Source organism: Neophocaena asiaeorientalis, unplaced genomic scaffold, assembly GCF_003031525.2.
Source record: "Neophocaena asiaeorientalis asiaeorientalis breed wild unplaced genomic scaffold, Neophocaena_asiaeorientalis_V1.1 scaffold505, whole genome shotgun sequence".
Taxonomy (NCBI): Eukaryota; Metazoa; Chordata; class Mammalia; order Artiodactyla; family Phocoenidae; genus Neophocaena; species Neophocaena asiaeorientalis.
In genome coordinates this window covers 1-17418 of record NW_020174704.1, presented here as the reverse complement: position 1 = coordinate 17418, position 17418 = coordinate 1, and the positions used below count along the sequence as shown (strand labels likewise).

General features: G+C 36.0%; 1 protein-coding gene across 3 annotated transcripts in view; it reads right to left on the bottom strand.

The window, feature by feature from the left end:
• The window catches only part of ASCC3 (activating signal cointegrator 1 complex subunit 3), a 306848-nt gene extending 301377 nt beyond the window's left edge, over positions 1 to 5471 (bottom strand). For 2 of the 3 annotated variants that reach the window (XM_024759314.1, XM_024759315.1), the window contains exons 1-2: positions 5274 to 5471; positions 2384 to 2534 (exon numbers count right to left, since the gene is read on the bottom strand). In XM_024759314.1, coding sequence (XP_024615082.1) covers positions 2384 to 2534; positions 5274 to 5363 — 241 coding nt within the window. In that variant the 5' untranslated portion in view covers positions 5364 to 5471. Of the gene's footprint in view, positions 1 to 1614; positions 1618 to 2383; positions 2535 to 5273 lie in introns of all 3 variants that reach the window. The other variant, XM_024759316.1, reaches the window with a different exon arrangement.
• Positions 5472 to 17418: the final 11947 nt, after the last annotated feature.

The window sequence follows — 17418 nt, the reverse complement described above, 5'->3', positions numbered from 1 at the left end:
CTCACTGGTCAATACATGTACCTCATACTACTATGCTCAACTGAAATATAAGTGATTGTTTTTTTTACTTTATTCTCTTGCTCCACATTTTTAACACAATTATACCAAAATTACCTGTGCTAAAAGAATGATATAAGAGGAAACACAAAGACATTTTTTCCATAAGACTAATCATTTCAATGCTGCTAGTTTTAATTACACTTGCAGTATCAGCAGTATTTTCATTCAGACAGAGTGGATGACTACTATCAACTACTAGTTTCACTAATAGTTTTTCAACTTAAACACACCATTAAAAAGTAGATATAATAGAGCATTTTCCTAAATACAACCCTAAGATTTTATCTGTCATGAAAATATTCTTTTGAGACATTACATCTCAAAATAATCAATTCCTTAAACACGTCAGTCAATAGATTAGTTCCTGAGTATGACTCAGATGCTTTTTTCTAACAGGCAAAACTCCTAGAATTATGTTTAATGATCGGCTATGTAAAACAATAAGTTTTGACTTTTCAGAGATATTTGGGGGAAGTAGTCTAAAGAATAACTTATTTTTTAATAACCTTAATTTCCACATCATTTAATAAAGAAATATTTAGTCATGGTACTGAATAAGCTCAATATTTTATACTATTTTTGCTAAATATTCTGAGGTATTTTCATAATAAAATTAAAGGAAGGATATTACAGTTTTTGAAAACTGCTTAAGTCAGACTACCCCCCAACAAATAATTCTAACATCTTAGAAATGAAGACAGTGAAGCCCAGAAGGGTTACGATCCTACTCAAGGTAATCTAGGTAGATTGGAGACTTTGCATTTTTGCTACTATTTTCTAATGAACCTAACTGCCTCAGTATTCTTAAAACATAAAGTCTATGTCAAATGCTGTCACAAATCACATCAGTGTGCTCTATCTTCCCTAGGCTTAGTAAGTAATCTCAATTCTCACCAAAGCCCTCGAACTTCAAAGGATCATCTAACAGCAAAAACATACATGACATTCATTTTGTACTTTCACAACTTAAATTATGGGGGCATTAAACTCAATATTATACTATACTACAAACCAATGATAATTAAATAATACATCAAAGTCAAAATATTTGAATAATAAATTCTAAGATTTGATGATCATAAATAAAAAGTCTTCAAGTATACAAGATATAATAGAAACACCTTACAAAGTTGGTGAAGGGAAGAAAACTGCCAACCAGCATATGGTGAAGTTAGGATCTAAATTTTCATTCTACTAAGAAATCACCTGAGAAAACTTTTTCATTTATTTATCAAGTGAAATTTTATTAAGACCCTAAAATATACCAAGCACTATTCTAAGCACTGGGGATGGAGTGTGTTGAACAAGAAAAATAAGATCCTATTCTCATGAAACTTACATCCTAGTAGCAAAACACAGGCAATAAACAAACAAGCAAAATATCAGATAATAAATGTTATGGAGAAAATGTTACCGAGGGTTACAAGATAAAGAATGACTAGGTAACCGCTTAAGATTAGATGATCAGCGAAGGCCTCATTAAGGAAATAATTTTCAGGTGAGCTCAGAATAACAAGAAAGGATCTACACACTCTAAGATTAGGACAGAAGAACATTCTCAGCACAGGAAAACAGCACGTACAGTGATCCCCAAATAGGCAGCAACCTGGTGAGTTTGCAGAAGTAAGAAAAGGCCATGTGTCTGAAGCACAGTTAGTGAAAGCAAGGATGACTCAAGGTCAGAGAGAATGGTGAAGGCCAGATCATACAGCGCCAAAGTTATCAGTCTGAACTTTTTATAGGTAGAAACCTGAATTTGAAGTTAGAACTACAGTAGTGTTAACTATGCTTTTTAATTATCGGAGTCTGGAACGGGACAATGAATTTCCATGAACAAACTCAGATGTTTTACTGAAGAGTCACATGATTTGTTTTACTGTTTTCAATTTTGGGAAACTAACCTGTGTTAAGCACAGAGTGTTACAATCTCTAACTACAATTTCCTTCAAATGTAATCAAATGATGTAAATATTAGTGTGCAACAGGAATTGAAAAGTTCAGCTTCAGTACTGGCCCTCACTATGCGTTAGGTGGGCATCTTAAGGTTCCTTCCAACTACAGAAAATTTTTAATTTACCCTAATCCTTATTTCAATAAAGACAGTGGTTTAAAAACTCTAAATTCCTATAAATCCCTCAAGTTGACTGTATTATAATTACTAGTTTACTTTTGCGTCCCTGAATCCTAAGCTCCTTGATAGATAAGGCTGTCTCATAATTATGAATACTCCCCTGGAAATTTTAACCTTTCACTCTATAGTATATAGTTTAAAAGGCATCTATTTTTGAACTTTAGTGGATTAAAAAAAATAACAAAACTATACCTATTTGTTTTGCAGCCTGCAATATATCTTTTAAGTCTTCATTTACACTTTGTATTTCACTCTTCTCCAGCTTTTCATTCAAAAATTTTACAATCTTCATCCATGTTAGGTCCAAACCTACAGTTTGTTCATGAAGTTTAGACCGCTTCAACTGAAACAGACAGAATAATACAGAAACATACTGATTAAAGATTTTCTCAATTCTATCATTTATTACATATATTTTGCATTACATTATACAACTTGGCACTACCCACAAGAATTCAAAATTGTATCTACTCACATCCAAATTTACAGCTCCCAGAAGGAGCTTTATTTAACTGTGATTTAAAAGAATCTCATTTGTTTAAAGATATGTTTTTAAAAAGCTTCTTTTTTTTACAGTTTAATCACAATGAATACTCATTATGAAATAATTTTCATACGGCAAAGTAAAAAGCAAAATGTCCAACATCCAGATAACAATCGGTAACACCCCACATACCTCTTTTCCATTTTCCTGCTCACTTTTTTTTTTAATTTATTTTTTAAATTTATTTGTTTGTTTTTGGCTGTGTTGGGTCTTCGTTTCTGTGCGAGGGCTTTCTCCAGTTACGACAAGAGGAGGCCATTCTTCATCGCGGTGCATGGGCCTCTCACTATCATAGCCTCTCTTGTTGCAGAGCACAGGCTCCAGATGCGCAGGCTCAGCAGTTGTGGCTCACAGGCCCAGTTGCTCCGTGGCATGTGGGATCTTCCTAGACCAGGCCTCGAACCCATGTCCCCTGCATTGGCAGGCAGATTCTCAACCACTGTGCCACCAGGGAAGGCCCCTCCTGCTCGTTTTTAACATAGCTTAAACCATACTGTATATAAGAACTTTATGTGATGCGTTTTGATGAAAGGCATTTAAAGAAAATAAGACTCCTATGACAGGTTCAATATATTCAAATCAGTATTGCTTTCCTAAGTCTGATCCTAGAACAAGTTAGGCATCCAGGAGATTCTTATCTATACACACACTTTCCTTGAGACTATAAATCTTTCCATTCTCAAGAACTGACACAGAAAGCAATAAAAATTTTACTTCATATCATTGGACTTGATCCATGGATTAAACTTCATCATGTCTTGTGACCAAATGAAAAGTAGCAGGTCTGACAGAAAACTGTAATTTTCCTCTTGGTTCTATTGACAATATTCCTATTACTTTCATAATTCACTATTACTTCCCTGCCTCAGTTTTCTAAACTGAAATGGAGCTAATTAATCTGGGTTTAAAGGGAGGAAAACAGGCAAATATAGAGATGAAATAAGACTGGCCCTAAGTTGAATTAAGTTGTTATAATGGGTCATAGGTACACAAAGCTTCACGTTACTTTTCTCTCTCTTTTGTATATGTTGGATATTTCCCAAGATAAAAAAATTACATTAAAATGAGGCTATTATATCTGCCACTTTCTTCCCTCAGAGGGGGAAAATGTGTTTAAAAGCCTACAAAAACAAATTAAATGACATGGGATGAGCATGTCGTCCTTATAACTTTCAAATTTTAAAATCTCCTGTTGCGTCTCTTATATAAAATAACTTGTAGGGCTTCCCTGGTGGCGCAGTGGTTGAGAGTCCGCCTGCTGATGCAGGGGACGCGGGTTTGTGCCCCAGTCTGGGAGGATCCCACATGCCGTGTAGCGGCTGGGCCCGTGAGCCATGGCCACTGAGCCTGCGCGTCCGGAGAGTGTGCTCCGTAACGGGAGAGGCCACAACAGTGAGAGGCCCACGTACCGCAAAAAAATAAATAAATAAATGAATAAATAATAATTTGTAAAGGGCCTTGGTTAGGCAAAGAGGAAATAATTCAAGTTTAAGGTAGCAATATTAATTAACTGTATAGAATATATCCTTATTTTAATTGCTGTGAAAATGCAAAATAGCTCCCATCATAAAGAAGGTTAACTGTTTTGTGTGTAGCAAAATTCTGTATCATCATTAGAGGAAAAATCTACCTAAAGACTGTTACAAATCTTTTTTTCCTAGTATCAATCTTTCAGTGAAGCTATTAATTGTAAAACTGCATAAGGGCTTTAAGCAATAAAATTCCAACCTACTAGGAAACAATGTTAATATTCTACAAGAGTCAAATAAGGAGTCAGAAAAGGGACTGCTGTTTTTTAAAAAACAGCATAGGGCCAGTTCCTTCATATACTATATTAAATGGCTCATTCCTTCATATGCACAGTTCATGGACCTTTAGGCCTATTACATCCACAACCAATTATAAGGACAAGACAGAAGTGAATTATGAGACCAGCTACAGAGTTTAAAAGATTAATATTCACATTTGATAAGAATTTGACCACAGATCTGAAAACTTACTCAGATGATCTAGAGGTAAATTACTGGATTAAATTACGAAATTAATTGAGGCAGGTATCTTAGGAACAGAAAAGTTAACAAAGGATTCAATATCATAGTTCTATTTGTTCTCTTTCACAATAAACTTGTAAGTGCTTAAGATAAGTATTCCCACAGCAAACATCAATATGCACATTCCCCGTCTTGGTATAATACCAAAAAAGGTAAAAACTTTCCATTTTTAAAAATGCACACAAGGACTTCGCTGGTGGTCCAGTAATTAAGAATCAGCCTTCTAATGCAGGGGACGCGGGTTAGATACCTGGTCGGGGAACTAAGATCCCGCATGCTGCGGGGCAACTAAGCCTGCGCAACACAACTAGAGAGCCCAGGCACCAAACTACTGAGCCCGCGTGCCACAACGAGAGAAGCCTGTGCACCACAACAAAGACCCAATGCAGCCAAAAACAAACAAAAAAAGCACACAGAATTGAGAAAAAGAATGCCAAATATTTGCCCAGGTCTTATGTTTATAATGGTTTTCATCTAAAATGTTTACCTGTAAGTCAGTCACTTCTTCATTATAATTATCTTGCTTGGTGACATTTGAAAAGGAGCGCAAGGCTCCTGTGAGACGAGGTAAAGCCATCTATTATTCAATCAGCGATCCATACAACGAGAAACCCGAAAGTGAAACAAAACAAGATGATATTTATCTGTAGAGAGGAGGTGGGAGAGGTAATCAACTTCAACAAATTAGCCTGTATAAGAAAAAAAGAAACTAATTAGTTAAAAAGCAATTGCTACCAATGTTGAAAAATTCTCCTGACACATTTTCTACCCAAGTAGTTTATTTAATAATTCATTGGCTTATAGGTGAAAAAGAAACAGACAAAAAAAAAACCCACTTGTTTGTGGGTACTACCATAACATTCCTTCAAAAGAATTCTACCAATTCCTAAGTACAGGTGTCAAATACTGTATTACTACAGCCAATAATATTGAGAGAGATAAAAGCACCTGCCCATCTTTTCTCCAATTTCATTTTACACTCACTGATTTCATTTCACATTATCCCTTACTTTCAGTCTCACTGGCTTTTTCTCTTCTTAAAGTATCAAGCATGTTTCCACCTACTTGCATTTGCATTACTTGGAATGTTCTTCTGATCCTCATACAGCTGACTCCTTGACACAAAAGTCTTGGCTTAAAAGATGCCTCCTGAGATGGGGCCTTTTTTGACCACTCAATGTTAGACAGGGCAGCTACCCAGTTACTGTCTATCATAGTACAACATTTCAATTATTTTTATAGGCACTAATTAATATTTGACATTCTCTTATTTATTTACTTATTTATATATTGTCTTACCCCACAAAGAGTAAGCTTCATGACAAAAAAGACCTTCATTTCACTGATCTCCCCTAGCAAACAAAACAGTACTAAAATATTTTTGGCACTCATTAACTATTTGGTTAATAATAAAAGGAAGAAAAATGGAGAAAAGGAGACCATGGTAACAGGGAGACTGAAGAATGAGAAAAGAATTAGAGCAGCTGAGGAAGGGGAGAATTCCCAGGGAAAGAAAGAAGTCAGGTAATCTGACCTAATCTTGTTTATATGCTAACAACTAAACAACTAATCTTTTGGCAAATAGACTTTATATTTACTATGAGGGGAGTCCTCATCTATGGAATACTCTTAGAGGGTTATCCTGGTTTAAGATAGCTTATTACAACAAAACTACAATGTTTATAAGGCATGACTGCCTGGAGAATGTCACATAAACTATGTAAGTCCCTAGGACAGTTCTCAAATAGGGATGACTCTGCCCCCGTTGGGACATTTGGCAATATCTGGTGACACTTTGGGACATCACATCTGGGGGGTTGGGACGGTACTACTGTTTTCTGGTGGGTAGAGGCCAGTGATGCTGCTAAACATACTATAAAGCACAGGACAGCCTCCACACAACAAAGAATTATCTAGCCCCAAATGTCAATAGTGCAGAGCTTATAAAAACCTACTCTAGTCTAAAATAGAGATGTTTTATAACCCAAACACTTCTCACAGTGTGAAATGACCAACAAAACTCAATTAAGAGACCTCACTAATTGTTTGGGCCAAAGAGCATGTGTCTATTGTGAGACTGAAAGAAAGAACAACTAGGGGGACATATAGGATGTCTCAGACCACTCCCTGTTTCTGCTCTTCTTGATTGCATATACCCTTTGAAGTTATTACAAAGCTTAACACTTGGAAAAATCTCTGGCTCCTATATTAGTGTAATTAGATATAAAATAACTGTATGAAATGTTTAACAAAATAAGAGAGAATTTAAAAATAATGAATAATAATAAAATGACTAGGCAAAACAAAAAAATGACTAGGCAAATTTGAAAATATAACTTTTAAAAATAAAAATACATACTTGTTAAATTAAAAACAATCAATATATAAGTTAAACAATAGATTAAATACAGTGAAAAGTGGTGACCTGAAAGAGAGATCTGAAGAAATAACCCAGTATGCTGTTACAACTAGACAAAGTATACATTAAGTAGATCAAAGAGAAACAAGTCCAAATATATCGATACTCACAATAAATGTAAATGAATTAATCTTAACACCCAAAAGATTGACAGACTGAATTACTAAACAGCAATCAAGTAAACACTAGAGCTATACCTAAAATAGGACAGAGAAAGGTTGAAAGTTAAGAGATAGAATAAGATCCTCCTATAAATAATAACCAAAAGTAGCGGTAAATAATAACCAAATAAACAATAATAATATTTGGTTAAATAATAACCCAAAGTAGCTGGTGGCTATATCAATAGTATCAGATCAGACAAAATAGACTCTAAAAACGAAAGGTATTATTAGGGATGGGGGGAAAAAAAGAAAAAACACTTCTCTACATAATAATAAAAGATACAGCTCACTAAGAAGGTATAAAACTTTTGAATTTGCATGCCCTGATGGAATAGCCTCAAAATAATTAAAACAAATAGACCTCCAAAAGAAAGTAACAAGTCCAACATCAAAGTGAAAGTTCAATAATTGATTAACTATTGATAGGTCAAATCAACAAAAATTCAACAAAAAATAGGGAACTTGAGCCGTGAAATTAGTAAATTTAACCTAACATATATGAAGATATATATTCTTTTCAAGTACACTTGTAACAATTTTAAATGGTCTATGTATACGAGGCCATAAAGTAAATCTCAACAAATTTCAAAAAGTAAGTATCATATAGATCAGGGGTCAACAAACTTTGCAGAAAGAGAGTAAATACTTAGGTTTGGCAGGCCACACGCAGTCTCTGCTGTATAATCTTTGCTTTCGTTTTTTTTTCTTTAAAAAAACAAAACAAACAAACAAAAAAACACCATTCTTGGGCTCAGGGTGACCAAATTAGTCTGCTGACCCCTGATATAGCTCATATTTTCTGAGCAAAATACAATTAGATTAGAAATCAGAAACACAAAAGATTAAAAAACATAGATGATTGCATTACAAATCTGTAAGGAAATGGTATGAGAATGGCTGGGGCAAAAAACGGATGGATTATCCACACCACACTGAAGAACTTTAATCAGAAAAGTAAAATGATCCAATTTGCAAATAAACTCCCTAGCTAGCTGACTTCAAATTTCAAGTATCCATTGGGAATGAATTTAGGAGAGCATTTCTGGAAACGAGATGATTCCGAGAACCACATCTGGATTTTTCTAACACTAGATAACATACTTTCTGGAGCATCTGGAAGAAGAAATGAAAGTAGGAGTCAGTGGACAGCAAAGAGACTCTCAAACTTTAGCGTGCATCAAAGTCACCGGAGGGCTTCTCAAATTGCTAAGCCCCACCACCCTATTCTTCACCTCCAAGTTTCTGATTCAGCAGATCAGATGGCACTGTGATGGGGCACAAAAATTTTATATTTCCAACACATTCTCCAGTGATGCAGCAGGTCAAGGACCATACTTTGAGAACCAGTTTTAGAGACAGTATCTTTTATTCTGAAGCTACCATTCAATTTTGCCTCAAATCAATAGTAACCAAGGAGTTTCCGTCTACACTAAGAATTCGGTGGCTTGAGTTAGGTTGCACAATCTGCTTCCCAGCAGTCTTTCTCAGCAAGGTCTTACTGAAAGTGAACTGAATGACTTTTTTCTCAATTCTCCTACAGATGGAACATAGCTAATATCATCCATTGAGAAGTAAAGCATACAATGTATGCCTTAGGGCACTGGAGTTTAAATTCTCTACCTAGATTGAGAGAATTCTATTCAAAGACAAGAACGCTATTCATGATGACTAACATTAAGTCAGAAGTCTTTAAAGAAAGGTCTTGACACTAAACTGAACAGTATTCTGCCTCGGAACCTACTTTTTAACCTCACACGTTAGTGCTTTCAAAATGTAGAATCAGAACAAGAGACATGGGATATATGGGCTATTCTGCCTCAGGCAAGGTCTTATGAATTAACAAGTATTTGGGACCACTACTTTCATCATTTTGACATATCTCACAATAATCTGAATGTCCTGTCCCTCTCTTTAAAAAGCAGGCACTAAGATTTCATTGATTTTTACTCTAATTCACAAACCTAACAAACCCTAACAAAACAAGATACCGCTCACACTGAAACTCTAAGAAGAGATCTAACAACGGGGCCTGGTAATGAGGTCACACTGTTATACACTGCACGAACAGGAAACTCTAAAGCTTCCTGAGGGCTCATCAAAATCATCAGTATGAATTATACTTGTCAAAAAATGAAGTAAAGCACATTACTGTTTTCTAATTTGGTTTTATCTATTTTCTTCCTCCAGTTAAATGACCAACACTGTAAAATGTAACAGCTCATTTCCTCATAGTCACCTATAAATCATTTATTCACGAATACTTGAGTATCTCCTATCTAGTAGGAACCGTGCTAGGCACTGAGTATAAATAAGGCTTACAGAACTCTATTCTTCAAAACTCATTGTATTCTGTACCAGTAAAAAGATCACCAACATTTAAGGGTATCTGAAATGTATAAAGGTCAAAATGAGAAAGCCAATTTTAAATCTTTGGTTATTCATTTAATCAGCAAATATCTATAGATCACCCACAATATATTAGATACACTGCAAGGATCTAGAGATTAAAAGAATAAAATTTTTGGTATGACTGCAGCTGCCCTAAATAACAAGTTTACAGTATTGTTGAAAAGAAAGAAAAATAGTTGCAATAATTGTGTAGATATAACTGCAGGAAGACAAGGGAGAAAACACCTAAGAGGGTGAGAAGGAAGGTAGATAAGAAGAAAGGAAATTGAGATTTAAAGGACTTGAATGAGCTGACCTGGTGGGGAAGAAAAGGTTATTCCAAGGTACAGATATAAAGAAGAAAACTAAAATAACAGATTACTGCTTAAAAAATCCCTATATAATAGTGCATTCGGACACTCATGAAATAAGACTAAAGATGTAAGCAGAGATCCAACAACATGTCTCAATTTAAGCATTTTTTATCCTGATAAAAAATTTAACATATTGTACAGAAATGACTCAAATATAAGTGTAGTGAACAGATGAAAGGTGGGGTCAAATTGAAGACAAGCAAACCAGTTGGAAAGTTTTTTCAAGAAACCAGGTGAGAGACAGAGGATACAACTGAGGCAGGGAGAGGCAGAAAAGGATAGATCTGAGAGATACTTATATTGGGGAGATAGAATAAATTCACGGGACAGGATGTGAAGATCAAGGGGAAAAGGGCAGGACACCTATATTTCTGGTTCAGGAGAAGTAGAACAGCAGAGTGTATGGGTAGAGAGGGCATACTGGAAGATGAAAGATGATTAATTCTGCTTTGGAAAGTTTTGATCATGGGCCATCAAGTGGGATAAACAGTTTGGGGCTTCCTATCACAGGTCTGGGCTGGAAGTACAGAATTTAGTGTTATCACTTCAACGTAGTTAAAATCATGGATGAACATATTCCTTTAAGTCAAATTATTTATATATATAAACCTGTGGACCCTCTCCCTAAGAAAATAGACATATACACATATAAACATTTTGTAATTCATTTCAGAGGCTGCATGAATGTCATGAAACTTATCCATGTACCCCAAAAAACCTCTTGAGAGTAGACAGTACAAGGCCAAGGACAGAGTCCTAAGAGATCAGCAAAGAGCTGTCATATAAAGAAAGTGGTATCACATGAAAAAAGAAAGTTTCAAATGTCATGCTACAGAGTCCAGTGTACTTAGCCACTCTCAAGTCTTAGATGACTTTAGTACACATAGTTTCAAAAAAAACGGTCAGTGAAAGAAAATTTCAGTGGGTGAAAGATAAATGGAGGGCTTCTCTGGTGGCACAATGGTTAAGAATCCGCCTGCCAACACAGGGGACATGGGTTCGAGCCCTGGTCCGGGAAGATCCCCCATGCTGCACAGCAACTAAGCCCATGCGCCACAACTACTGAGCCTGCACTCTAGAGCCCGCGAGCCACAACTACTGAAGCCCGCACACCTAGAGCCCGTGCTCCACAACAAGGGAAGCCACTGCAATGAGAAGCCCGCGCACCACAAGAAGAGTAGCCCCTGCTCGCCACAACTAGAGAAAGCCCGTGCACAGCAACAAAGACCCAACGCAGCCAAAAATAAAAATAAATTTATTTAAAGAAAAGATAAACAGAAAGGGAGGAAATGGGGAAATAAAATGGGTACTAGCTACTCTTTCAAGGAACTTGGTTGAAAAGAAAAGAAGAGGCAAGAAATAGCAAAATGCATGCGGTTGAGAGTTTTTAGAAATACAAGAGAGAGTTGAGCACAATTCTATAATCAGAGTAGAGCCAATAGAGAAAGAGAGAGGTTGAATAACCAGAAGAAAGACTATGACTTAGGGGAGTAGGGTCCCTGAGAATGCAGGAGAGAGAATCATGGTTCTAGCGATAAGACTTGGATGGAAGGATGAACATGGAGGGATGGATGAGTCAAAGTGCAGGTATGTTTCTAATATGGGAAGCAGAAGGTGAATGGGGGAGAAAAAATATGGTAAAAGAGAGTTCCACCAAAATGACTCCTATTTTCTTTGAGATCTGCCAAGACTATTCAAAAGAAGATGAGATGGAATTTTTAAAGACAGAGGCAAAAGTTTGACCTTACCACCAAAAATGAGAGGAAATTGATTAATAAACCATAAAAGGATTTTTCAGGTGGCAAATGAATGTTCATCTCATACCGGAAACCATAAATTTAGAATGGCAACAACCTGGCAAAGGAATGAAGGTTGGTATTATAGAGGGTTAAGGCTTTATAACACAGGGACAGTAGGAGGACAGTGGAGCCTAAATGATGCAAATGAGTAAGTGCTGGATTTGAGATCCAAAGGAAAGGAAAGAACATTCACCTAGGAGGTCTTAAAGATACAACGTCATAATGTTTATGGTTAAAATTTGTGATATATAAGACACAGTGAATGCTCATCAAGATAAACTGGCCTGCAAAGCAATTGTTACCACAGTAATTTCTATTCCACATTTAGCGTGGCCTACTAAATGACAAATGCACACATTAAAAAGATCCCTCAGAACAAATACAATTGCTAAAAGACTGAAACCCTAAAAGTCAATTTTTTCCTGTTGGCCTGAAGTACCCCCCACTATGGTTATCTGAATGAATCTTTACAGTGATTAGATATATGTACAGATAAAAAGGAACTGTCTTGAAGAAGTTAACTGCCCTTTTTAACATTCAAATAGGGAAGATAAAAATTTAACAGTAATGCATTTCCCTTTGTGAAATGATATTAACCAATAATGAGTAAGTTACAATTCTAGTACACATTATTTTGAAGTATCACATAAAAAATTGTAAGATTTATTCTTCATATTCCAAATCTGTGTTTCTCAAGTCTAAAAAGGGTCTAACAGATTGATAGCAACTTTAGGAAAATATAATTACAGTATTTTTAATTATAAAAAATTAACAAAAACTCCAGAAGAGACAAACCATATATCCTAATGAGTATAAAGCCAAGCAATTACTTGTTGGTGATCATGGATACCAGGTAATTATTAGGAAGAAAAAAAAAAAAGTAAAAGGGATATAATGTAGGTAAGGAATAAAAACACTGAAAAGACGGAGTAGCCTATGAATGGAGTAAAAATTAGAATTTAAAATTTCAATACTTAAAATAAAATTATATGCCCACAAACCATATCGTTAAAAAAAGTAAGCTAAAATATTTATATTTTAATTCACCAGTTTAAAAAATCGAGCTGTGGGCTTCACTGGTTGGGAATCTGCCTGCCAGTGCAGGCAACACGGGTTCGAGCCCTGGTCTGGGAAGATGCCATATGCCACGGAGCAACTAAGCCTGTGCGCCACAACTACTGAGCCTGCACTCTAGAGCCTACTCGCCACAACTACTGAAGCCCACACGCCTACAGCCCGTGCTCCGCATGAAGAGCGGCCCCTGCTCGCCACAACTAGAGAAAGCCCACGTGCAGCAATGAAGACCCAACACAGCCAAAAATAAATAAATTTACTTTTAAAAAGTTTAAAAAATCAAGTTGTGATATAGTTTACACTGTTTAGATCAGAATTCAGAAAACATCAGCCTTAATAGCCTTAATATATGTAAAACATTATATATATAATCCTCTACTATGCCATTTCAAAATGGGGTGGTTTTTTTCATGGTAAATCCTAAAGAAAATTTTAACTTAATCGTATTGAACTTGTATTCCTTACTCTTATTGTACTTTATTGCCACCAACTGGTTAATGTAGTGGAATCACATTACAGGTGCATTTAATTATTTGAATCAATCAAACATAAGAGGCCAAATATAAGGCACAGACAGACATAAACAGTAATACTAGAGATTCTGCCCACTATTTCATGTACTCAATACATGCTCTAGAGTGAATGGGGGTGAGCAACAAGAATATGATGCTCTCTTAATCTGTTTCAATCACTACATGCATAACAAACTAAGAATCTTGCTGCACTGCATGACTCCAATGTTTAAAACTAAGCTCCCTTTTAAAAAAATATACAACATGGCCATTAAACACAAGCCAAATTTTTCATCTGGTGCACCCTCAGAAACTGTGATATGTTCCAAGTTTGGAGGAAAAACGTGGCTGCATACAACATATTGAGAGACAGTATGTTGTGACAACCTGGTGTCCTCCTAAAGAATTTTCAAGGGAAATTTTAACTATTTATAGTTTCCAGCTAACAAGTTCACTTTAGATCCTAACTCATTCTTAAACATGAAGCAACTGCTCTTGAATAGTTTCCAATCAAATTAGAAAACACACTCAGAGCATGGAGAACAGAGAAAGAAAGGGAAAGATGATTGAGTATATACATATATACTTTTTGTATAAATCAAAATCTATAATGGCTTGTTAAGAATAAAATTTATCTAAATGAGATTGTTGTTCTCTAACTCTTCCCTCCAATTACTTACTTATATCAACTCCAGGTTTCCCATCCAAAGGTGGGGGAGAAAACCTAGCCAGGCTCATAACTATAAGCCAGAGTCTACAGAAGACCCCCATGGTTATATTAATTTTAACAAAGGATAAGAAAAGTTTTCTTTTAAATGTTCTTGCGAAAATAAGAGGCTAGAATAACGTATCAGCACAGATGAGAACAAGAATAGTAAGAAAGAACATCCCACAAGGAACAAACCAGCACACAATATTGTAGAGAACACATGGAGGAGACCCACAACATATGAGGCAGCACATATTTCCGTTCCAGTGAAAAAGGTCTGGGGCCAGGTTAGCTGACAAAGGCAACATTCTCATTCCATCCCAATCTATGGGCCTCTTAAAGACAGACCCAAGGAATTTGTGCCTGTCCCCTAATAAGCCCTGAAAAGATTAATTTGAATTGAAACCTCTCAGGAGGTACCCTCATACACCAAACCAAAGCTCAAGTGATGCTCTGGAGCAAGTCTTAGCTGTTTAGAGAAGAATTATCATGACTTTGTACACTTACTTGTTCCTCTGTACCACAATTATACGGAACACCACTACATTCCCAAATATGAGCTCTGGTGATCTTTTAGAAATCTGATGCAAGTTTTTATACTCAAACAACTAGGATTATATACTCCAAATCCAAAGAAGTATTTATCAAAGGATATGATGCCTTTGATCTTTACTCATTGTTTTATGCATAGTGAATTTTTTTTTAACATCTTTATTGGAGTATAATAGCTTTACAATGCTGTGTTAGTTTCTGCAGTATAAGAAACTGAATCAGCTATACATATACATATATCCCCATATGCCCTCCCTGTTGCGTCTCCCTCCCACACTCCCTATCCCACCCCTCTAGGTGGTCACAAAACACCGAGCTGATCTCCCTGTACTATGTGGCTGCTTCCCACTAGCTATCTATTTTACATTTGGTAGTGTATATATGTCCATGCAACTCTCTCATTTCAACCCAGTTTACCCTTCCCCCTCCCCGTGTCCTCAAGTCCATTCTCTGTCTGTGTCTTTATTCCTGTCCTGCCCCTAGGTTCTTCAGAACTACTTTTTTTTTTGATTCTCTCTATATATATGTATTAGCCTACAGTATTTGTTTTTCTCTGTCTGACTTACTTCACTCTGTATGACAGACTCTAGGTTCATCCACCTCACTATAAATAACTCAATTTCGTTTCTATTTATGGCTGAGTAATATTCCATTGTATATATGTGCCACCTCTTCTTTATCCATTCATCACTTGATGGACACTTCCATGTCCTGGCTATTGTAAACAGTGCTGCAATGAACATTGTGGTACATGACTCTTTTTGAATTATGGTTTTCTCAGGGTATATGCCCAGTATTGGGATTGCTGGGTCATACGGTAGTTCTTTTTTTAGTTTTTTAAGGAACCTCCATACTGTTCTCCCTAGTGGCTGCATGAATTTACATTCCCACCAACTGTGCAAGAGGGTTTCCTTTTCTCCACACTCTCTCCAGCATTTATTCTTTGTAGACTTTTTGAAGATGGCCATTCTGACCAGTGTGAGGTGATATCTCATTTTAATTTTGATTTGCACTTCCCTAATGATAAGTGATGTTGAGTATCCTTTCATGTGTTTGATGGCAATCTGTATATCTTCTTTGGAGAAATGTCTATTCAGTCTTCTGCCCATTTTTGGTTGTTTGTTTGTTTTTTGATATTGAGCTGCATGAGCTGCTTGTATATTTTGGAGATTAATCCTTTGTCAGTTGCTTCATTTGCAAATATTTTCTCCCATTCTGAGTGTTGTCTTTTCATCTTGTTTAAGGTTTCCTTTGTTGTGCAAAAGCTTTTAAATTTCATTAGGTTCCATTTGTTTATTTTTGTTTTTATTTCCCTCTCTCTAGGAGGTGGATGAAAAAGGATCTTGCTATGATTTATGTCATGAGTATTCTGCCTATGTTTTCCTCTAAGAGTTTTATAGTGCCTGGCCTTACATTTAGGTCTTTAATCCATTTTGAGTTTATTTTTGTGTATGGTGTTAGGGAGTGTACTAATTTCATTCTTTTACATGTAGCTGTCCAGTTTTCCCACCACAGCTTATTAAAGAGGCTCTCTTTTCTCCACTGTTTATTCTTGACTCCTTTATCAAAGATGAGGTAACCATAGGTGCATGGGTTTATCTCTGGGCTTTCTAACCTGTTCCATTGATCTATATTTCTGTTTTTGTGCCAGTACCATACTGTCTTGATTACCGTCCCTTTGTAGTATAGTCTGAAGTAAGGGAGCCTGATTCCTCCAGCTCCGTTTTTCTTTCTCAAGGTTGCTTTGGCTATTGGGGGTCTTTTGTATCTCCATACAAATTGTGAAATTTTTTTTTCTACTTCTGTGAAAACCGCCATTGGTAGTTTGATAGGGATTGCAATGAATCTGTCAATTGCTTTGGGTAGTACAGTCCTTTTCACAATGTTGATTCTTCACAATATTGATTCTTCTCTCCATCTCTTTGTATCGTCTTCAGTTTCTTTCATCAGTGTCTTATACTTTTCTGCATACAGATCTTTTGTCTCTTTAGGTAGATTTATTCCTAGGTATTTTATTCTTTTTGTTGCAATGGTAAATGGGAGTGTTTCCTTAATTTCTCTTTCAGATTTTTTATCATTAGTATATGGGAATGCAACTGTTTTCTGTGCATTACTTCTGTATCCTGCTACTTTACCAAATTCATTGATTAGCTCTAGTAGTTTTCTGGTAGCATCTTTAGGATTCTCTATGTATAGTATCATGTCATCTGCCAACAGTGACAGTTTTATTTCTTCTTTGCCGATTTGGATTTCTTTTATTTCTTTTTCATCTCTGACTGCTGTGGCTAAAACTTCCAAAACGATGTTGAATAATACTGGTGAGAGTGGGCAACCTTGTCTTGGTCTGATCTTAGTGGAAATGGTGTGTCCATTTTATTGGCATAGAGTTGCTTGTAGTAATCTCTCATGATCCTTTGTATTTCTGCAGTGTCAGTTGTTCCTTCCTTTTCATTTCTAATTCTGATGAGTCTTCCCCCTTTTTTTCTTGATAAGTCTGGCTAATGGTTTATCAATTTTGCTTATCTTCCCAAAGAACCAGCTTTTAGTTTTACTGATATTTGCTACTGTTTTCTTCTTTTTCATTAATTTTGATCTGATCCTTATGATTTCTTTCCTCCTGCTAACTTTGGGGGTTTTTTTG